Source organism: Ischnura elegans, chromosome 1 (genome assembly GCF_921293095.1).
Source record: "Ischnura elegans chromosome 1, ioIscEleg1.1, whole genome shotgun sequence".
Taxonomy (NCBI): Eukaryota; Metazoa; Arthropoda; class Insecta; order Odonata; family Coenagrionidae; genus Ischnura; species Ischnura elegans.
Genome location: NC_060246.1, coordinates 25,190,328 through 25,214,463, shown reverse-complemented (window position 1 = coordinate 25,214,463; position 24,136 = coordinate 25,190,328). Strand labels below are relative to the sequence as shown.

General features: G+C 37.9%; 2 protein-coding genes across 3 annotated transcripts; both read left to right on the top strand.

Annotated features, from left to right (window-relative positions):
- Positions 1 to 84: 84 nt before the first annotated feature.
- LOC124157551 lies at positions 85 to 18,256 on the top strand. 2 transcript variants are annotated; one of them, XM_046532379.1, is made up of 7 exons: positions 85 to 297; positions 422 to 598; positions 4,860 to 4,991; positions 9,196 to 9,410; positions 13,515 to 13,677; positions 14,408 to 14,555; positions 17,896 to 18,256. In XM_046532379.1, the coding sequence occupies exons 1-7, from the start codon at positions 262 to 264 to the stop codon at positions 18,012 to 18,014; spliced, it is 990 nt and encodes a 329-aa protein (XP_046388335.1). In that variant the 5' UTR covers positions 85 to 261; the 3' UTR covers positions 18,015 to 18,256. The 2 variants fall into 2 exon arrangements, with proteins under 2 accessions (XP_046388335.1, XP_046388343.1); XM_046532387.1 differs by having other exon boundaries at positions 86 to 282.
- Positions 18,257 to 19,625: 1,369 nt separating this feature from the next.
- Positions 19,626 to 20,230, top strand: LOC124157564. The gene is made up of 2 exons (XM_046532399.1): positions 19,626 to 19,830; positions 19,928 to 20,230. The coding sequence occupies exons 1-2, from the start codon at positions 19,734 to 19,736 to the stop codon at positions 20,158 to 20,160; spliced, it is 330 nt and encodes a 109-aa protein (XP_046388355.1). The 5' UTR covers positions 19,626 to 19,733; the 3' UTR covers positions 20,161 to 20,230.
- Positions 20,231 to 24,136: the final 3,906 nt, after the last annotated feature.

Genomic DNA, 24,136 nt, shown 5'->3' with positions numbered 1-24,136 from the left:
TTACTATTTTTCTCGGTTAAAACACCATGACTGGATAAAATGACCACAATAACGCAACCAGAAATCAGACGTGGCAACACTGAATGTTTTGGAAAAACCGCGGGAAGTAGTGAAAGAAACGTAAATAATTGTTGTGGGGGATCAGAGTTGATTTTCAGTTATTTCTGTCAATTTTTAATTGTATCGGCCTTTCTTAACCTGCTGTTCCATTCACATTATTTTTGTTTGTTATTCAAATCTATAAAAAATCCCCTAAAACCCATGATGGCCAATATTAGTGAAGTAAGTCTCGGAGCTGTATGTGTTAACCCAAACTTTTCATCCATTTCGTGAAAAAGTCCTTGTCAGTTTCAGTGAAAGGATATGTAATGAGCATTTATGTTTACATTGTCCCCTTTTGTGTCTATCATTTTTATTTAAGGAGTTGCAATTGCTTGGCTTGTGGGAAAAATCCTCGGCAGCTGGAAAATGCGAATTCGCCTCTCAGTTTCTCTCCGCGGTGCGAGGTTTATTAGATCTTTATCACTCCACCTTCATGGAGAAGAAAGATTTAGAGGAGTCGTTACGTCGCCATGCTGTCGAAATGAGAGATTTAAAGGTGGGATATTGCTACTTCGTGAATATCCGACGTAAATTTAAGATAATGCTAAATCGTTATTGTCCAGTTGTTCTTGGGTCTCTGTGGTAGAACTTGTCTGCTCGTGTGAAAAATAATACATACTAGATATGTGTCATCCCCATGCTTTTTTAGGCTAGTGGTTAATGAAATACGGGTTGTCTAGTTGGAATTAATGTACCTACTCTGTTGAATATTGTTTATGGCATATTCTAATCACTGTTTAATCATTGAAAATTGGCGCCTTGGTAAAAGGCTTGTACCTCATGATATTATGTTCTATTATTACAAATTACTGCAATCATGAAACCGGCTATCTATTCTATACTTGAGAGCATTTTAATGGTCTAGCGGAAACCAATAACTGTATTATTTCCATCTAAGTGACAACATGGTGATAAGTGATGCATAATTGGACAATCATAAACTTTATTTATATCTTCACTCTCCATTCAAGGTAAAATTTATAGTTGTTGATTTTGCTTAAAATTCAACGGGAAGATTCATGTTATCCTTTTCCCATTGCATTCCCCAATTAATATCTTTGTACAATGTGCAGAATTACTTCTCTATCATAAAAACTTATGTCAACATGTCTCTCAATGTAAAAAGTATACTACCAATCATGATATTTGTGAGCTCAATTGCACGCCTGTGGCTTACCCTAGTAGAAAAAAGTGTGTTCATTCAGTGTTCTTTTTATGTTCATTTAATGTTCAAACTGTGTTCCTTCTATGTTCACCGAATGTTCACTTTATGTTCTTTTTATGTGTTTTGTGACAGAAAGAACATAAAAAGAACACAAAATGAACACTCTTCTGTGAACATAAAAAGAACATAATTTGAACACAAAATGAACACTTTTTTGAACATCAAAAGAACACAAAATGAACATAAAAAGAACATTTTGTTGAACAACAAGGAAAAAGCTTTCACGGAAGTCCCATCATTACCATGAACACTTTCACATCTTTGTGAATCAGATGTCGTCAGTGTTTGGATAAGTTTCAAATCATTTTATTTCCAGCTTTTTTTATTAGAAACGAACTTATTCGTAGAAGCCAAATGCTCAGGCCTTATCCCTGTTTAGTATGCAATAAAGTACATATTGAGAGTGTTTTCAGGTGTTCCTTGATTGCATTCTCGGATCGTTCAATGTCCATTTTTTGATGATATGCCTTCATTTTGGGAAAATTTTCCCGGAAATTTGTAATTTTAAATTTCTAGAAATATTATGGAAAACTGCTAAAAAATACAGTTTTGTGGATTTCAAGATGGCGAAATTCAAACTCATTTTTGGTAGACAGAGTCTCCAAAATCATCTGTATTACTTGTTTTATGTAAAGCTACTTGTCATGACACATGAACTGCAGTTATCCACAATCACCTCCAAGGAATGAGAATTTTTATACTGGTTTATTTTAAAGAACAACAAAGAAAAATGTTCATTTTGTGTTCAACATAGTGAACATAAAATGAACATATAGAAAAATGTTCAATTTGTGTTCACCATGGTGAACATAAAATGAACACAAAGTGAACATAAAATGAACGCATAAAAAAATGTTCATATTGTGTTCACCATGGTGAACATAAAATGAACTCAAAGGGAACACAAAATGAACATAAAGAAAATGTTCATTTTGTGTTCAACATAGTGAACATAAAATGAACATATAAAAAAATGTTCAATTTGTGTTCACCATGGTGAACATAAAATGAACACAAAGTGAACATAAAATGAACGCATAAAAAAATGTTCATATTGTGTTCACTGAGATGAACATAAAAAGAACATAAATTGAACATCAAAAGAACACACCAAGAAATTGGTGAACATAAAAGAACACCAAAAGAACATCAAAAGAACACTTGAACACTGAATGAACATATAAAGAACACCAAAAGAACACAATTTTTTCTACTAGGGTAGTTTGTGGTTAGCTTTAACCTTGCCATTGCAAACCAACCGGTAGGTCAATTATCTGAGTAAGTGATTATAGTTTTTGACATTGCATCCCATCATGGGTAGAGTTTTGAGGGGCCAGGGGCAGTTTATCCTCTCCAACTTAAATGGCAGTTTGTCCAAAAGAGTACTAAACGTGTACATTCAAGTACCTACAATGAAAACATAAACATCAAATTTTTAAATAAATTTTATTCTTAGATAGTTCTTGAAATGTTGTTTTCAGAGGCTAATGTAAACAAATTTTCCAGAAATACATATGAGCTATGGAATACGTACGTATATCTCCGAATATAGTCCCCCCCCCCTAATTTTGAGGTTTCAGTTTCGGAAAAGTTAAAAAAATGCGTTTGAATATTGTCCCCACTTTACTTTTACCTCGGGCGTTTTTGGAAAAAAAGGAGGGACTATATTCAGACATATATGGTACCTCCGTTTCACTGGGAGAGTGTACCCTAAACCCCCGGCAGGATTTCTGCTTCCCCCATTAACATAAAACTCTGTAGCAAGCTAGTTTTCATGCCTCTAAGCTCCTGTGATCCAGGCCAGTGGCGCAGCGAGTGGAGGGTTTTGGGGGTGAAAACCCCCCCAGAGCTTGGAGAAATTTTTAAGTTTAATCCATTTTACTTAATTGGATTGACATTACTAATAGAATAGTGTGAAGATTAATAAAATATCCCTCAGAGAACCGTAAAACTCACCATTTTGAACCATTTATCTTAAAATTCCGCAATTTATTAATCTCGCACATACCGCTTATCCTGGTGGGTATGCCATACCCCCACACACACCGGTATTAGTTGCACCTAAACCCCCCCCAGCCATAATTCCTAGCTGCGCCCCTGATCCAGGATAAATTGTAAATGACATTCATGAGTGTATAATGAACATGCTTGCTTATATGATTATAACTGGCTTATAATGATAACACATGTAATGAAGTTCCGGAAGATAAACTCCTGGTCCCTTGGAGTTTTCAATGATACTCGTTGTTAATTTTCCCACATATCTAAGAGTTTGGATGATACGAAATCCCAACTATTACGAACTATTCTTTGGTCCTTAAGGGAAATTATTTCCTCTTTACAAAGAAACTACTGCCATCTTTGCTACTTTACCACTCTTTACCTTATCGTCAGTTTTGTGGTCATCACAGCGTAGATATACTCTTGATCTTAAAATTCTTCCCTTTACAGCCATTAAATGGTAATGTTGGGACGATGGTTAAATGTTACGGATATCAGTAATATCTGTTGCTTAAATACAGACATATACGGAACATAGCTGGCAATCCTGTTTTGTATAGGAACAAATCCTTTATTAAGGATATAACAAAATCGTTTTTATAACAAAATAGAGCGATGGTCTTTGATATTTGTTATAATCTAGTTTTACTTTGCTATAATATGATGCTTACTTTGACTTGAGATCAGGGGTGCCAACTCACAAAATATATTGGGGGGGCCCAAACCGGGGACCTTGCCCCGGGAAATTTTATAAGTAGTGAGTTCTAAGTTTTTTAAGCATTTTAGAAGAGCCACATGACCAACATTAGAACCCTGATAACTCGAATCTCGATATCTGGCCAATCCAGGGAAAATCGACAAGCCTGACACATTTTTTCATCACACCTATAACGAATTTTTGAGGGGGCTCAGGCCCCATGGAGTTGGCGCCACTGCTTGAGATGGATGCAAAATTCAAGGCAAATGATTTTTCCTCGTTGGAATTTTCACGCATATTGTGAACTTGTTGGTGACTTTGTAAAGGTATGCCCTGGCTAGTGCTGGTTATTCCTTGAATGAAGTCTCATAATATGCCCATACCCAGTTTCCATCTCTTGGCTCCCACAATACATATCCTTATATTTGCTCAAAGGCTTTTCCATCTCTTATCAGCGCTGTAATTTATTTTTCCCTTTCCTAAAATAGATTTACCTTAAGTTTTAAAAGTTAACAAGGTAATTGATAATATTGCACCAGTTGGTCTAACTCTTCAGTAGTGTACAATTTCATATTTCTGCACTCTGAAACCAAATGGATAAAGTGTTTGCCACTGGTCTTTTATGAAATAAATTTTATTCTGATCATAACATTGCTTCCTATCTGGGACAAATTTTGATATGTATACATGTATGCTTGATGACATCCAAGTGTATTGTATCCTTGTAGATGCAAAAGATGATCAGCAAATTATCTTTAACTTTGGAAGGGCCATTAGTCAGTAATAAATTATACTGTTAGAATTTATGGCCTAATGAAAAAGTTATTACTCTAGGACTGTAACCACAAACTTCGGAATGAGGGTGCCAAGCAAGCTGCTCTTATAGCTCGTCTCAAGAACAAAGAGGATAACCTTTTAGCAAAAATTGAAACCAGCACTGTGCAGTGTAATCAGTTGAAAAAGAAGGTTAGTATAAAATTGAGCAAGTGAAACAATATTATAATGAGAAAGCATATATGAAGCATAATTAAAAATTATTATTATTACAGTATTCTACCAATTAAGGTAGGTTTCCATTGAGTACTGAAGAAGTGATCTGGGAGCCTCCCTTTCCTTCCAGCGCTACCTTCTTCAATTCACTGTAAGGCCTACTCCCTTTCAATCTTTCTTAAATTCCTATTCTTTTCCTTCCCCTCCCTCGTTTCCCTAACATTCTACCCTCCAACACCTCTTTCAACATCCCCTCCCCGCTAAGTACTCGATCCATCCATACATTCTGTCTCCTCCGTACCTCGTCTAAAAGCTGCCTCTCCTCACCAACCATATCCAGCACTTCGTTGTTCCTTTTCCTCTCCGTCCATTTCACCCTCTCCATTCTTCTCCACACCCACATCTCGAATGCCTCCAATCTTCTCTCGTCTTCTTTCCTCAGTGTCCACGTTTCCGCACCGTAGAGCGCTACACTCCAGATCAAACTCTTCACTGACCTTTTCTTTAAACTCTTACATAACGATCCTCTCAGAAGCTCCTTCCTGTTGATGAACGCCTCCTTTGCTAATGCAATTCTCTTCCTAATGTCCTTACTACTGTATCTGTTTTCCTCTAACCTACTGCCTTAATAGTTGAACTGCTCAACCTGCTCAAGTTTTTCACCACCCACTTTTATCTTAAGTCTAACATTCCTCGCTCGTGATGCTTTACAAAACCGCATAACCTTAGTTTTCTTGTGATTAATCCTCATCCCGTACTCCAAGCAACGCTCGCATAACGCATCCACTAGAGCCTGAAGCCCCCTCGCTGACTGGCTAATCAACGCCTGATCATCCGCGAATCTCACTGATTTGAACATCATTCCTCCCACTTTTATTCCAGCTTCTAACTCATCCCACGCTTCCCTTACCATCTCTTCAGCATACACGTTAAAGAGCAGGGGCGATAGAGGACAGCCTTGCCTCACTCCTCGTCCCATTCTTGCCCACCCAGATTCCCCGTCCGCTACCCTCACTTATGAAGTCTGGGCCATATACAGGTTATGAATCAGTCACCTATCCCTCCAATCTACACCTATTTTCTTGAGAATATCCAATAACTTTACCCAGTTCACTCTATCAAAAGCTTTTTCAAAATCCACAAAGCAGGCATACACGTCCTGCTCATATTCTAGGTTCCTCTCGACGAGGGACCTCATTACTGCTATTGCATCACGAGTTGACGTCCCTTTTCTGAAGCCAAACTGATCTTCACCCAGATACTTGTTTGCCCTCGCCTCCATTCGTCTGTTCAATATCCTTAGTACCACTTTCGCCGCGTGCGATATTAGGCTAATAGTCCTGTAATCTCCGCATTCTACAGCTTTCTTCATTTTCGGTAGCGGAATTAAAACCGTCTTCACAAAATCCTCTGGCCAACATCCCTCCACATAGATCCTGCGTACTAGTTCGAAAAACCTTTTCTTACCTTCCTTCCCTAGATTCTTCAGAAGCTCACACAGGATATTGTCCATGCCTATGGCTTTCCTGACCTTCATATCACGAAGTGCTTCCTCTATTTCCGAATCTAATATCCCCAGCCCAAGATTATCTTCCTCCACTTCAATTTCATCCTCTAAAGTCAATCTCTACGGCATGTTCTTTCCGTCATACAGATCCTCCACGTATTCCTTCCATGTACTCTGTACCTCTTCTCGCTCGGTTAGCATCCTTCCATCTTTAGCCTTTATTTTAGGCATTGTTTGCTCTCTTTTGCCGCCCGATAGCGACTTAACTTTGGTGTACAATGTGCCATCCATCCTTTTGGAACTTTTCCATTTCCTTACACTGTCTTTTCCACCAAGCCTCCCTTGCTCTCATAGTTTCACGCCGTAATCGATTATTAATTTGTCTATCCATTCTTTTGCCCTGTTCTGTGTCCACGTTCTTCCACTTCCTCCTCTCCTCCATTTCCTTTATCATGTTCTCTGTTATCCATGGCTTCTTTATCCTTTTACTGTCAACATAACCAATTGACTTCTCCGCCGCTTTGACTATTCCGGTATTAATATTACCCCATCTTTCCTCTATATTCTCAGCACTTTCAATCTCCCGTACACTAATTCCACTAGTTCTTGATATTCTCTCCTCATAATCCCCTTCAGGGCTTCTACGTTCCATTTCTTCACCTTCCTAACTTTCATAAGTCTTTTGAATCTGACGTTGCATTTCATAAGTACTAGGTTGTGGTCCGAATCCGCATCTGCTGCTGGGAAGCTGCGCGAGTTTTTAACACTATTCCTAAACCTCTGTCTTACCATAATGCAGTCTATTTGATATCTCCCCACATCCCCTGGACTTTTCCATGTTTACCTTCCTCCTTTATGATGACTGAACCACGTGTGCAGTGTGAAATTCCTCCCACATTTTTGAATGGTATACAGGTCCAATGTCGATGTTAATTCACTCTTATTCATTTTAAAAATAAGTTATGATTTGGCATTTTTGAAATTCATTAAATCATTTATTCTCCTATCTTCACAGCCATAAATGTTTTGGGATACATAATTTCACATTAGGTCGGGGGGGGGGGGGGGGGGGGTACTTAACAGGCAATAATCAATTACGTTGGGTTCATTTAAGGCTCTACTCCTCACAAATTTTGGTGGGGATTAGAGGAGCCCCTTCACCTCATTCCCTCCCACCAATATACAGCCAGAACTGGTGGGCAACAATAGGGTAGTTCCCTTCATCAAAGAAAACGAAAGTCATTGATTGCGATTCGTTACCCACCATTACTGTATTCATAATATAAAAATTATTTCGTTTTAGAAATACTGGTTTAGACGAATGGCAATGGTCCATTTTTATCCTCATTTGAAAAGGGCCAGACTGGCGCCCATGCGATGCCACTCCACGTGACGTCACAGGGACCTAGTTCCTATACGAGAAGATAGTAGTTATACATCGTCTGAGATTACCAATGCATGCATGAGGCACAGAGCTCAGGGAAACATGTCTTAATAATCACTTATTAAAACTGGCTAAGGTCAGAAAGTCATTTGATAAGGTTTTAATAATCCTTATTTAAGCCAAGCGCTACCAGCCAGCAGGGTACTCAGCTACCCGCTAGCAGCCTGCGTTGTATCAGTACTCTGCCACCTGCTAGCGCTTGGCCTAAATAAGGATTATTAATACCTTATCAAACGAAGAAAACTTTCCGACCTTAGCCAGTTTTAATAGGTGATTATTAAGACATGCCTCCCTGAGCTCTGTGCCTCATGCATGCAATGGTAACCTCAGACGATGTATAACTCCTATCTACTCGTATAGAAACTAGGTCCCTGTGACGTCACGTGGAGTGGCATCGCATGGGTGCCAATCTGGCCTTTTTCAAATGAGGATAAAATTGACCCTTGCCATTCGTCTAAACCGGTATTTCTAAAACCAAATAATTTCTATATTATGAATACACTAATGGTGGGTAACAAATCGCAATCAATGCCTTTTGTTTTCTTTGATGACTACCCTACAGGGGCGGATACAGAAAAAACTCAAGGGGGGGGCGCAACATATCTTGAGTTGTCTTTACTTTTATCGTAATAAAAGATGATCAAGTCACAGGCAAAGTATATGAAAATTTTATTTAAAGTGATTATAAACATGTAAAATACAATGCCATCTTATGATATAAAAAGTTACAATTGTGGTTTTGCAATGTTCGGCAATACAGGCGGACCCACAAGGGGGGGGCGCGCGCCCCCTGCGCCCCCCATCTGTATCCGCCACTGCTACCCTATCCTGATGAACTACCCTATTTTCGGATCTGGGCAAAGTTAAAATTTTTTTCTTTGGGCTGAAAGTGTTAAGTTATGGCAGTGATAGTTTCATTTATACTACTGTTGATTTATTCATTTGATGATGCCTATGTAAACTTTATGTTATTATTTTGTCTTTTTTTGCATTATGCCTCGTCTTTCCAAGGAAAATCTTGTTCTTACTCATAACAACACTTAGATCTGAAAGTTCGGAAGAGAAATTTTATTTTCATGCATTTCCAGTCACAAAGTAGAAGAAGTAAGTTTTGTAGACAGGTAATGCTAATTCCATCTTTAAATTTACCCCAAATAGGTTTGGAAACAGCTGTTACTCATGACTTCAGTGAATAGAGAGCCATGTTTACATTTTATTTTTTTCTGTAGGGAATGGAGGAAAGACTTAAGTGGCAAAGGTCATCGAATATGGATAAGATTGCTCTGAAGAAAGCACATCAAGAAATCTCATCTCTGAAAGATGTGCTCAGAAAAATTTACTACAGGTCCTCTATGAAAGGGAAAGAAAATGAAGAATTCGTGGTAGTTCGTGAAAATATTCATATCATCAAAAATCATCTGGGAATAGAAATCGACCGTGAAAAGTAAGATTTATTTGATTGAAAAACTGCTACCCATTCTTAATTTGAAAAATTATGTACTGCATATTTTCATTTTTCATCATTTATCACTTTCTGCCCTGGATTGGGTTCCTGGCTACTTGCAGCCTTACATTGCAATTCTTCGGAACCTACTTGTTTTCTGGTTAGATTTTCGTTGCATTACACACTATACATCTCATTTTAATGGCAGATCTGTATGTGTATCTAAATTTTAACTGCTCGTAAAACTACCCTAATATGTACTTACTATACTTTTGTACTATACTTATAGTGTAAGACCCACTGGGCAGAAAGTAATTATAGTTTTCAATAATTTGCTTATCATTCGAATGATCATTGCTGTAAATGAGAAAGATCTCTCTCATTTACATCAATGATAAGAAAATATGAGAAAGATCTTATAATAACTTATAATACGTAAACTTATAATAATATTATTATATGTGTAGGTTATCATATGGTTCCTACAATGTCCTTTTGAAATTAGGAAAGTTAAAGGGGCTGGGAGACTGAACTTATAGGGGGGTGGCAAAGGAGGGCTATACCTAATTATGGGTCATTGCTATGATATCTGTGCTTGATACAGTAAACTCCTGATTATCTGTGTTGCGGATTGTTGGTGCATGAGTTTCACCCTCCTATGTTTTCCGTGTTTTTTATAAAAAATAAAATCGATGCAGAAACACCAGAATTATCAAATTACAATACAAAGATGGGGAGGTAATGGTGTAAGTGAAGGGAGTGGAAGGGGAGACATAGGGAGATGGCATGACGTCACTAATCTATTTCCAAGTCTGCCCATTGACAAAGCAATACTTGCTCTAAAAAGTTGGTTAATTTCCTCAAATTTATATATATGCAAAATTGAAAAATTAATTAAATTAACCAATCTAGTGATGAATCAAAATTATTTTGCATTTCAAGGATAATATTATAAACAAGAATTCGGAACTTCTATAGGTAACTCCCTTTCGCCCTTTCTTGCCTATGTTTTCATGACTCATTTTGAAAACTCATTTAAAAGTAAATTCAATTATTTCCCATACATTTATTTAAGATACGTAGATGACATTTTTGCCATCTTCGACACCAATAAGTTTGACTTACACCAATTTTTCTGCGATTTAAATAGCTTATTCCTAACCATTAAATTTACTTATGAGATTGAAAACAACAATCAACTTCCTTTTCTTGACTTACTTCTCACCAGAAAAGATAATAGACTGACATATGATATTTACCATAAACCTACCCACACTGACAACTATATTCATCGGGACTCATTAGTTCACACCAGCACTAAATTTTCATCTTTTCATGCCCTTGTCTACAGGCTCATAAATATTCCTCTTGGAAGAAATAATTATTCAAAGGAACTAAATAACATAAAACGCATTGCTAAATTAAATGGATTTAAAGAATCCATGATAGATAATTTAGTTAAAAAACAGAAATTCAAGAAACTCTTAAAGGATTCTACTACATTGACAAGTGGCCAAACACCGCGCTACATAAAACTTCCATTCCACCCACAACTAACAAAAGGCCTTGAGAAGATATTTAAAACAGTCAGCACCAAAATCGCATTTAGTAACAACAACAACAAATTCAAACATCTACTGGGGAATGCCAAAGACAAAATTGACACATATAACAAATCCGGAATTTATCAAATTGCTTGCTCATCTTGTAAAAGCCTTTACATTGGTCAGACACGTAGAAATATTAAGACCAGGTTCAAAGAACACATGTCCCATTACAGATACAGCAGGCCAGAAAAATCTAGCATGGCTCAACATGTAATTGATACTGGACATGAAACTTCAGAAAGTCATCTCAAATTACTCAAACAAACACCTAACCACTTACTAGACGCCTATGAAAGTCTCTTTATATACAAAAACAAGAATAAAATTGTTAATAGTGATCGTAGACCTATCCCTCACAGTTCCCTTTTTTCCATCTCCGAACATGACATTTTCAACAGTTAAATTTAAAATTTCAAATTTGAATGTTTACCAATCTCAACGACCGTTAAAAATTCTCTCAAGTCTCCTCACTCCCCCCTCCCTTCCCACATTCCCCCCCTCCCCCCCTCTCCCTTGCCTTAACGCCCCCCCCCCACCTCCTCCTTTACCCCAGTTCGCCACCAGCCAATCACTTCACCTCCCTCCCCCGTTCCCCTCTAACCCTCATAGTCATGTGTTCCCCTCTTATGTTTAACACCCAATACTGTTTTAATCCTCCCCCATTGGCCCCTTCATCTTCAACCCTCCCCATTCTCATTCCTGTTTATATTTTGGTTGTCGTCCCATCCCCTCCACTGTCAGCCTCGTGTTGTAAGTGCATTTGGTTCTTCCTTCAGCACGCTGAAGAGGGCTACTTTGTAGCCGAAATACGTATATGTGTGTTTTCCTCATCCCTTTGCCGATCCCAGACGACGCTCTCTTGGAGCGATATTTTTTCTTCCGGAAAATTGAAGCCATCTATAGGTGAGTGAATGTGTGAGTGACTGCTTATTGAGTGCGTGTGTTTCCACAAATCACTGGCTATCCCTAACAGGCCCATCCTGTTAAGATTCCCGGTTTTTTTGTGGAGCGAGAATCCTTAGTGGAGGTCCCTACAGCCCCCACAAAGGATCTTGTTGTGTATGTTTGTTGTGAGTGAATGTGTGTGTTTTGAGCTTTCTGGTTGAGAGGCTGGTGTTTGGTCCCTGCAGTGAATTTCTCCCCCTTCCTGCACACCAACGCAGTGACTTTTTTTTCCTTGCAAGGTGGGCGAGCAGTGGGAGAAGTATACAGCCAATTGAGTATGTATTTCTTTTCTACATTATCTGTGTTATTCGATTATTCCTGCCGCCACTCCGCGGAATGGCCATCATTTACCCACATGCTCATGAGCTACTTTGTGTCCTAACCTCATGCAAAGTCATTTGCTCTTATGCCTCCATTGTTTATGCTTTGCGAATCTGCATTCTATATTTCAATCCTTAATTTAATTTTTTTATTATTTGCTGGTTGTCTTTGATGCTCCCCCGTGTACCTAATCTTTCTATCCTAATCAATTCATTTTCTTTTCTCTTTTCCAAAGCATATCATTTGTAATGCTCACAACTCTCCCATTCAATAGTCTTGATTTTATTTAACATTGTTTGCTACCTTTTAATGTCATTATTTTGTTTTTGGTTTGAAATACGTATGTTAAATAGACTTTTCATTACAAAATTGTGCTTACATATTCATCCAGTAAATGGTATTTTTCAGTACTATCCTTACAAACATTGATCACTCACTCATTCTTTTGTCACAGTCTTATGGAAGACTCTAGCATAACATTTCCATATTCCGTTTAACTTATCCTTGCTTTGTATAATATGTTCCTGCGTCCCTTTCAAATTTATTCATCTATCAGCCTGGCATTCAGTGCATTCCATATTTCACGTAAATGATGTCCTGTCCACCAACCAAACTTCTCCTCAATCCTTCTTCTGAATTAGTTTTACGAACATACATAACATGTCTCACCACTGATAATTGCAGACAATCCCAGTGACATGAAAGTGTTAAAACCAATGGGATTTCTTTTTAAGGAACTTTAAGGACAGTACTTTTTTAATGTTTTACTATCAACATATTCTGAATACTGTTCCTCACTTAAATAAGTTGAAGAATCTCTTTAATAATTATGTACATTTTATATTTTGATGGATACCATGAAGTAATATCTGATAATCCATGAATTATTGTTGTTATATGCAGTATTTCTGTAACATCAGTATTCTATATCCAAATTTCATATTTTCATCTTACTTTCTTCCTCAACTGAGACGCTTACCCAATGCACATTGTTTTCTGATGGCATTTTTATTTAATGACATATATTGGTACAGAAAATATAGTCTTTCTTGTCAGAGGAAAAGTGATTTATGGAAGACTCTAGCTTAACATTTCCTCAAGGTAAGAAAGACAGGAAACACATTTCCTCTGACACTAAAAACTCAGTGATGGAAGATTATTTGCAGTGCATTTTTGGTGCTCATTTTACTCTAATTTAATTTTGTCATAAATATTTATCATGGTGTTTCAGAAAAAAGTCATCTAAGGAAGAAATTCTCAGGAAGACAATTAGGCAGCTGGATGCATCTCAAAGACAATTGGTTGAAGAAAGTACAAGTCTTGCCTCTTCTCTAAAAGTGATACACTCAAGAGTTCTGCAGGCCATCAATGCACTGAAGGTATATTTTGTCCAGGTAAGATATTTTTTGCATTCATTTTCGTGAGTCATTAAAATTAGTGAAAATAAAGTATGTAGTATGTATAAAGTAATGAGTTGAAAGTGCTTCTATTCAAGATACATATGCATAGTTCATTTCTCCTTGTTTTGTTTTGCACTTATGGCGTCGTGTGAATGAATGAAGTATGTACTGCATCAGCTTATTGGCTTGTTTAATTTGGCCTCATTGTGTCCCGAAACGCATGTTCCTTTCTCTTTCCAGCTATCATGTGAGTGTGTATCTTTCCTTCCATTCTTTTGTCCTTGACCATATCTTCTGTTGGTGAGTGGTGAGCTGCCCCAGAGCCATTTGTTGGTTACTCTTGTTGTAACATATGTTTTAAGATGCAAAAGGATTTTCAGAAGGGATAATCCTCCATGACTTTCATCTTACCCCTCCTTTGCATGAACATCATTTCAAAGCAGAATATTTTCAGTATTAAAAAATTGAGTTTATACTTATATGTATGAAGTTTGGATGAATTTTTCTTGAATTTTACATAGGCACATGTAAACTGAATTAGCTTACCCAGAATATACACATTACTATAACATACATAGCTTGTTAGCCTTCCTACTCTAGAAAGGTTGAATGCATTTAGTAAAGTATTGAAGACCTCATGGTGTTGTTTAAATAAATGTGTAACAGTTGTGAGGGAGAATTGTAGACGTTTGTTCAAAGCTCTTTGATTTCATCATTTTGGCAGGAGGGTCATCTTGCATTGCTGGATTCATTGAAATGCGAGGATGAGGCTGTGAATGATCAGGAGGAAACTCCATCGTGGCTGCCACTCTTGGTATCCTGCATTCACGAGAAAAGTGCAGAACTGGATGTATTGACCGAAGCCTTATTAAGTAAGTGTATACATTAATGGAGTTACTCCATAAACTTGTTTTAGAGGTGCTTCCCTCTTATAAACATCAGTTTTGATATGTAAACTTTTTGCATGTTTCTTAATGCTATCGTGAGGTGCTAGGAATAGAAGCATGTATTTTCAGCTCTTATCTAAGCCCGCCTCTCCTGTCTCATATTTACACTGGCAATTGTCTAAGGTACAGACTTCAGCAGGGTTAATTCCACTAATTGTATGGCCAGGCCATAAGTTGGAATTGACCATAACTACGGCCTCAAGACATACCCATGGCTTCGAGTGATTCTCCTCTGATTGGAAGGCCATACGTGGGGTGATAGCTAAGGCCTAAAAGCAGTACAGTTGAGGACCTCAAATCCAGAAAGCTTGCGACCGAAGGGCTTCTGGATTTCTGGTTTTTCTGGATTTCTGGTCTTCATAGTATATTTAGTGAATTAATTAATTTATACATGTGCTCAGGCTCTTGTACTTGATATTTGATATCCTTATGTGTCTTAGCGTATGTCCATAGCATGTGCTAACTTCCTACTCATCCCAGAACAAGGCTTGGAGAGTGGTGCCATGAGGTGGCAAGTCAAAACACTACGCAGAGGAATTTTCAAATGTTCTGGATTTCGGGTTTTCTAGGTTTCGGGATTCCGGATTTGCGGTCCTCAACTGTAGTAATATGGCCTGCTTAGGAGGCCGTATTGACATGGGCCGTACGAAATAACATTGCACGCTTATGGTGTTATAAAAGAAATTTACGAAGTGTCATCATTTATATAGCAATTGTTTCAATAAATATATGAATATTACACCGGAGCACATAGGTTAGAGCTACAAAGGGAATCTCACGTTCTCACTCTATTTATTACATGTACAAGGCGTGGATATTATAATTACTGTATGGTAAAAATCATGTACAAATTTTGTTCTGCTTCTTCTCATTCGTGATTTTCGCTCTTCACTTTTTTTGAAGCTCTCCGGCATCTGCCACCAGAGCAGTGTTTAAATAAAATCCAAATTTATCCTTTAATAAGAGACCATTTCGGTTAAGAACCTTAGTATTAATTTTTCCCCCCCTTTGGAACAAACTATCTTCTCAAAAAATAACCAGTGTTTAAAAAAAGTAAACCGAACTTATAGTACCAATTACAATTTTCATACAAGCCTGCAGAAAGGTCGTTAAGACTTTTGGCCGGGCCATATGATGTGGCCCCTTGAGAGTGGAGTCGGAATAAGCCATAATTTTAGGTCAGGCCATAAGAAACTTTTGGCCGGCCATAAATATGGCCTCTTTTTGCCGAAAAGCCCTGCAGAGGTAAATTGGATTTTTGTTAGAATATAGTGGGCTCTCCATGGATTTTGCCTGCTGATTTGGGTGCTGTGGCTGCCATTTCTGTGCCCATTTAACCATCAACTTAAGGAACTAGGTATCCATGTAATAGGCACACTACCGTTTTTGGTTGCAACTTTTTTGGGAAAACAGTTGCGCTTCTTGCTCAAGTTTATGTGCTTCCATTTTTGTGGTGGCAAGAAGAGAGGTCAGATCCCTCGGCAACAGTTTACAAGAAGGCAACCAATGTGGACATGTACCTGCATGCCTATTCCTTTTATTACCTAGAGTGGAAGAATTTAGTTAAAAAGTCTCATTCATTAGGTCAGCTCCATCTCAGACAAGGAATCACTACCTGTGAAAATAAATGTGTTATGGCCGTCCTGAAGATGAATTGGTACACAAAGGCATTGATCCTGAAAGGGATAGCATAGTTGGAGATCCAAGGGCATGAGACCCCCATCGACCACTGTACTTGCAAAATGTTGAGATACTTGAGTTTGAAGTGTTGTTTGTATCTGGCTAACTAATCAATCGGTTGAACTGGAATGAACTGGAAATGAAAGTAATTTTATTTCTGCATTTCTCCAGTATCATCAAAAACTAATCCTTCTATATTAACAAATTTTTAATCTGGCTTTGTCTGAAAAAAGGAGTGGATTTTGATGCTCAGAAAACTTCTTGCTTGTGCAACGAAAATGTTTTAAAGAGTATATGTATTGTAACAACACAAGGTCGCTGGGTGGTTGCGAGAGCGAGGGCATGAGCGGTTAATAAGGGTTTGTTTAAGACGGAACCCATGCGCGATAGAGTTTACCAGGCCCAAGACCGGCGTGAGTGAGCGACCGGCGGAGAGAGGGGAAGGGAGAGGAGAGTGAGGCGGCGGAGAGGAAGTCAGCTGAGAAAGGCACAGGAGAAGAGGGGAAGTGAGGGGAGAGCGGTGGCCGCGAGGTGGAAACAGGCGAGTTCTCTCTCTCGATCGCTGACTGCCGAGGCGTGAGGAAGTTGGCAGAATGCTATGCCGGTGGCCAGACAGTTGTTGCAAGACGACCGTGCAGTACCGATAGCCAACTTCCCGGTGCCTCCAGAGACTTCGGCCGGGGTCACCTCACCTGCAATCGACTTCCCGGTGCCTCCAAACTTCAGCCAATGCCACCTGACCTGTAATCGACTTCCCGGTGCCTCCCAAACTTCAGCCAATACCATCGGGCCTGCCATCCTACGCTGGTAAACTCTCTCGCACGAGGTCATTAAAAATTGATTACAGAATTGGGGTGGGCTAGGGTGAAGCATGGGTTTCCCGTCCTTTTAATTTTTGTTGGGTCGTAACGGCACTTTTGCTTATGTTTCCATGCTTTAGCTCTCGTAATCTACCCGCAACCGAGCTCAGCCCATGATTTGGTTAGTTTTGTGCAATGAAGGGATTCTTTGTGGCATTGTTTCTTTTTTGTTGTTACGTGTGGTATCTATTTGACCAATAAATGATTATGTTACAAACCTAGAGTCTCTGCACGTCCGCCCCTATACCTGCCACGTGTTTCATAGAGAACCTATTTCACGGCCCACTGCGGACGACGCTAGCCTGGCACATTAGTTTTGTAGTTCATTGTACCGGAGGGAAGGCGCCCGTACGGTTACAGTATGTACTTCAATCATCTGAAAAGCTTGATCTTGGAATTCAAGGGTGTCCCACTGAAAGTAAATGCCACAATAAGACTGCAGTAACTAGTGAAGTAATTTTATTTTCATATTACATACTTTTCTACTGATTGTCTGTATGTTGAAGTTTTTAGGACTAATAATGACTTATTATGCATTTATGTAAATGTGCTGTTCTTGAGCTATCCCCTTCGTATTTTTATCAAACCTATCCTAGCCATAAAAATAGTTAATATTGAATCCATCTCCTCCAAGCATCTTTATACTCTTGGTCTTTAAAAATGCTTTAAGGGTTACCAGTTTTGAAAAAATAATTTAATAGTTGTTTCTCCTTTGAATCTTGCAGAAAATTCACCTTCTACTGCTGGAGGTGTGGCTGAAGGAGTGGTTAGGAAATACCTTACTTCTTTCTGTGAATATGAGAATGTTCTGGATGTTGCTGTGCAATCAATATGCCTTAAATAAAAAAGAGAAGGTATATTGTCTATTTCTGGAATTGGATTGTCCTAATTAAATTGACATGGTGTGATCTAGTCTGCATTTTCTAGTGATATGTCGCCTTTTTATATTTAGAGGCTGTGTTATTTTAAGAGGATGCAGAATTTTTAGTGCATTCGAATTAAGCCATACATTTGGCCTACCATAATTAAAACTGTAAATAAGATATATTTTCATACATTTTGAAATATTGTGATATTTTATTAGTTTTTTAATTAAAAGAAATCTTGAAAAAATAATTTTTTTATGATTACATTGCACATTTCACTTTGATGCTTCATCAAATATATGAGGAATAGTAATTTTAGTCAACATGGTTTGAGCTAATGATAAATTTAATGTGTAGATACTTAAAATTTTAATTAGAGTACCAACATACGTAGACTAGAGTGCCAGTGGTCACAAATTGATGATCTTGATTGAGTGGCAGAGACCAGCAGAGGAAAAACAGCACTTTACCTAAGTTTGGATTTAATCACATACATATTAAATAAAATCAAGTTTAATACACCATTGAAAAAAAACTGATTCCCAACAGATTTGAACCTTATTTGAATCTGTCTGAATGCTTAAAATTTCATTTGACTAAGTCTTGACATTGATTTCCATCATTTTCCAGCAGACTGGAAAATGAAAGAAAGTGATTTAAATTTCATTTCCCTTCCATCAGGTTTTCAGCTTTCTTCCTTGAGGACTGTTTTCACAATGAATTGAATATCATTTGAAACAATTTTTCTTATTTAATTCCTTAAAAGTGTTTTCCAGAATTGATTTCCAACAGAATTGAATTTTAAAATTAATTTGATATTCTTGAAATGAGTATCACGTAAAAACCACTCTCACACAGGCATCACGTTTTGCACTGATTAAAACATTAATTTTTCTGCAGTTTAATGAGTTAACCCATTCAGTGCGGATGACAGCCCAGGGCTATCATCCGCTCCCAGCCACTGGCACGGATGACAGCCGAGGGCTGTCATGGCCTTGGGTCTCAGATGAATGGGCGTAACGGGACTACGCGCCTCTCTTTTGACTTGCTTCCTTTTCTCCGCTCTGCAGTTGGTTTCTAGCCGTCGTGTAGTGCGCTCCGTTTCCGTTTTCGTCGAAAACTTTTTTCTGCGGGTTTTGGTAAATCAGTGTTTTTTTTTCAAGATTTTCCAAGTGATAATCACCTTGGGTTGTTGTTAGACAGTTGTTTTTGTGCTATTTGGACCCCGAAATATCGGATTATATTTAAAAATATTATTATATAGTGTTTGTGCTCGCCAAAATTTTTCTGTGACATTTCCAGATATTTTCATAGTGGTTATATTGCTGTCACCTGAACTTCCGAAGACAACTTTTTTCTCAACGGATTCACCTTTGTATCTCAAGAGGTAAGCGCGAGTATCTTATATTAGCACGTTTTTCTATCGTTAGAAAAAAATATCCACACATTTTATTTTTGTGTTGCAATGATTTTACAAGGTATCAAATTTAGTTTTCCTATTGGTTGTAAAATGTTTGACCTCGAAAGGTCATTTTCTTCTAAAATTAAAAATTCAAGTATCCATAATACTTAGTTATACACTTTCTAATATTATTAGTTTTTTGCTTTCATTTCTTCCCGTTCCATCTTACTTGTATTGGGAACTAACTGAGGCTTTTATTAAATTTTTCTTCAGTGTATTTACCTCCTCATTGACGATGAAGAGAAGAGTCTCGCAGGGTACGAGCAGAAGAGAAAATAACCCTGCGATGAACCCAGTTGACGATGAAACACCCGGTCCCTCTGGTCTTTCTGGTAAGTGGCTGCATTTATATATACTTGCAAATTAATATAGAGTAAATTATTCGCAGGATAAAAAAATGATTAAAATGTTTTTCTTTGCATTTTATAGCCTCGAAGAAAAAACAACCAAGGAAAACGCTAAGGGAGGATGAAATACGTGCTCTCGCCATGGACTCGTCGGATGACAATTTTTCGAGCGGGTCTTCATTTATTATCGACTCAGACGGTTCTGACACAGGAGAAAGTGACTCGGATCTTGCACGACCGAGGTGGCAAGGGGCACCGAAATGGCTAGGGGTATCGTTACAGCTGAGGCTGTTTGGGCCGCTGATCCCCCAGTGAATAGGAATACCCTTTCATTTGTTGGATCCCCTGGTCTAAAGAAACTTCCAAGAGGCTCGACCGCCAAAGACTACTTTCCCTCGTGTTTACCGACGAGTTTTATGACCTAGTCATAAGGGAAACAGAAAGGAATGCAGAGTGCATATTTCTGGGAAATCCATCTGTGCAAGGATAACAGACTGGCGGCCACTGACCAGAGAGGAGTTCGAGGTTTGGTTGCGCCTGCTCTTTCACATGGGGACGGTCCGCACAAATGGAATATCGGACAATTGAAAAAAGTCGATATTTTTCAGCTTTCAGTTATTTCGCCAATCCATGGCAAGGGATCGATTTCTTGGGATATTGCAAGCCCTCCATTTTGCAAAAAATGTAGATGAAAATGAGCCTGTTCCATCTGATCGCCTATATAAAGTAAGACCACTAATGAATTGCTTTCATAGAACAATGGCTTCCTGTGTTTCCCCTGGAAGAGAACTATGCATAGACGAATCAATGCTGCTTTGGCGAGGGCGATTGAATTTCCGGCATTATATGCAGGGGAAAAGGCACAAACATGGCATAAAAATGTACATGCTCTGTGAGCCAGCGGGGTTAGTACATCGTATGATCGTTTATGCGGGCTCTGGGGATAGCGAAGTGGGTGGACGTGGACATGGGGACAAAGTGGTGTACAAACTTTTAGAACAATTTAAAAATAAGGGGCATATTGTATTTTTGAATAATTATTATAATAATGTTCCACTAGCTAGGGATGTGATTAGATTCAAAACTTACTGCACAGGGACCCTCCGTGAGGCAAGAAAAGAGAACCCGAGAGAGGTTTTTGGGCACAAACTGGCAAAAAACCAGATTGTTGCTCGTTGGAGTGAGGAGGGGATTTGCATCTTCCGCTGGAGGGATAAGAGGGATGTGTCTCTGATATCCTCTGAGTTCGGGTGTAACCTCGTACCCACTGAAAGGTCAGGGAGAGGTAAACCCGAAGCAGTGGTGGAGTATAACAAGTTTATGGGTGGTGTCGATCACTGCGACCAGTTACTGTCGTACTACACCTGCCAGCACAAGTCCCTCAAGTGGTACAAAAAACTTGCCATTCATTTATTTCAAATAATGTTGGTAAATAGCTACATACTCTACAATAAATTCAGTGGCAACAAAAAGAGTTTGTATGAATATAGAATGGAGGTAATAGAGTCCCTATTGTCCACAATAATTAGTGCCTTGCCCCCATCCCCTCAACCAAAAAAGGGTCTCTCCCACTTTCCGGCGATAGCTGGTGACGGGACGAAGGGTAAAAAACCTCAAAAAAGATGTAGAGTGTGCTATGCAAAGGGAGTGCGAAAAGCTGTCGTTTATATCTGTCCTGACTGTGAAGGTGAGCCTGGACTTTGCTTGCACCCTTGCTTCCAGGAATTTCATGAAAGGGTATAAACGTTTTTAATGATTACTAATTAGAAATATATATTTCGAGATTTTTATTGTTTTTAATTTTCACTGTGCGTATAATTATGATTTTTTTTCAATTGATTTCAAAATTTCAAATGCCAAATTTTTGCTAATGATATTTTTGTAAAAATAAAATACTTTTTGCCACAGAATTTCTTAGATTTCAAAATTTCTTGAACCAAACCATTATTTATACCCAAAGCGCCAAAATATTATAGTAAGTGAGCAAATTTTTCCATTACGATGACTAATACTACGTTTTTAATTCCTTTTGTATTATTGCTTATCAAATACGAAAAAAATATTCATAAACATAAGTACATAGTAGGTAGAGCATTCCTTATAAAAGCACTCAAATAATTGATTTGTGGATAAAAACCAACAAAGTTACTTGGCTTTAAAGCTCTTGAAATAAATGGACCCAATATCTTTTGATTCCGAATAAATAATGCAGATGAATGTGTCGAACGACTTGAATTTACACAAAAAATTCCATCAAGAGATAGAAAAGCGGGTTTGGCAATGCAGGTTGCATACCACAGAAGTCATCCTACGACGCGGGTGACATCCATAAATGTCAAAATAAAAAATTCTTATTTTTCAGCAAAAAAGTGTACAATAAGAATAAAATTATCATATTAAGCCTGAAAAATGCAGAAATAACTGTATTGTACAAAAAAAAACTTTCCGCTACCGGCAAAATTATCATCTCACGTTGCCGCATTGAAAGGGTTGACTAGAATAAAAATTACGTTCAGAAAAATAGAGACATAAATGCACTTTGCCCTCTCACAAATAATTCACTGGAAATATGTATAGGGTGCAGCAGCACATTCAATGTATGATATGGATATTCAAGTTGTAAGCTGGATAAGAGATCAATGGCATACCTCTAAAACGTGACACTTTAAGACTCGCAAATATTTACATGAGAAACTAAATTTCAGTGAAATATTGAAAAAAATCATGTTGTATCATTAATAGTATCTCTCATAACATTATTAATGACAGATTTTCTATTAATATGTTATCTAATCAGATAAATGTGGCTTAAACTTTTTCATGCTTTGAGCGATGTCATCTTCTAGCATGTTTTGTTTCTCAGCCACTGCTGAAATATGTATATCTAAAACAGAAGGATAACTTAATCATGAATAATCTCTGTTGCTCTGTTGTTGTTTGATGTATATGCTGTACACACCTACTCCACATATAAGCACAAATATGTAGTGGATTAATAATACCAAAAATGTAAAAATGGTTTTCTATAGAGCTGGTCACTCAAAATCTTTGAAAATTTTAACTATCACTTCTCTTTCAATTTTGTTTCTAACGATTTCATTTTCATGGGAAAGACATTCTCTGCCAAATTATTCCATTGCATGTCGATAAAACAATCTCTCATGATTTGACAACTTTGTTACTTGTTCATTGTAGCTTTGTAACAAACGCTTTCACTACCATCTGCACTATTTTTTAGCAATACTTCAGGATCTCGCTGGCTTAAAACTCACCCAATGTTGATAGGAATCAATGCTTAGGAAAATGCAATGAGGAGGTGATGCAAAATTTTTCAGTGTTTAAAACAATGAGATTTCATTTATCTAAGACTATAGTCTTGAAGAGTATATTTTATCTAAGAGTAAACAATTGAAGAATACTGCTATCCATCCTGCCTTTCTACCTATCTGTCATATTTGGCTGGCTGGGAAAAGCCTTCAGTATGCTTCTCAGATTTGCTTCAGCTTTCCCTTTTCCTTACTAGCTGAATTGAACCAGTCAGATCAATGAGATTGACTGATATTTGAGTTATCTTGAGTCTCAGGCTAAGTGGTAAAAACCAACTAATCACTAGAACATATTAGTTCCAGACCACATAGACCCCCTGAGTACAGACCAATTCCAGAGCAGGGTGGCGAGCAGTACAGACTTATAAACAAAGTTATGAACAAAGCTACTCTTGGTTCCAGACCAGTTTACCCTTCACCTCCCTCCTTGTCCAGACAAGGAGGGAGAAGGAGGTGGAGGTCTGGACAAGGGTCAGAGGTGGAGGGGTTCCACACCTGTTCCAGCTCAGTGACAGACCAAAAATGTTTACCTGGGTATTTATTTCAGAGCGGAATGACCATGACTACCTGTAAACAACACACCTCTTCGATTAAAAGTGGCAAGAACTGGCCTGAAATTTGATTTTTAATATCAAGTATTAGAATTTCTTTCAAAAGATTGAATTCTGAGTGGAACTTTTTTTATAATTCACATAAAAATAATTTTGACATAAATTTGTGAAAAAATATTTTACGTTGGTTCAATCTACCTAATTATGTATAATTTTTTATGCCTTAGATAATTTCATTTTATAGATTATACTAAATTCTTAGGCAAGTACAAAAAAATCTTGTAATTTAAGACTTAAGACTGTTGGATGACTTTGAACACATGCACTGGCTATTGTGTCCCAACGACCAATTATATCATTACAGTTCTTTGTGGAAGGATTCATAGTGAACACTATGAGGTTAAATGGAACTGA

What these genes read in the sequence shown, in the direction of transcription:
- LOC124157551 (XM_046532379.1), top strand. Translation starts at nt 262, where the DNA reads ATGATGGCCAATATTAGTGAAGTAAGTCTCGGAGCT. An exon ending in TGAAGGTATATTTTGTCCAG is followed by an intron (nt 13,678 to 14,407) that starts GTAAGATATTTT and finishes TCATTTTGGCAG; the next exon opens with GAGGGTCATCTTGCATTGCT. An exon ending in ATTGACCGAAGCCTTATTAA is followed by an intron (nt 14,556 to 17,895) that starts GTAAGTGTATAC and finishes TGAATCTTGCAG; the next exon opens with AAAATTCACCTTCTACTGCT.
- LOC124157564 (XM_046532399.1), top strand. Translation starts at nt 19,734, where the DNA reads ATGAAGAGAAGAGTCTCGCAGGGTACGAGCAGAAGAGAAAATAACCCT. An exon ending in CGGTCCCTCTGGTCTTTCTG is followed by an intron (nt 19,831 to 19,927) that starts GTAAGTGGCTGC and finishes TGCATTTTATAG; the next exon opens with CCTCGAAGAAAAAACAACCA.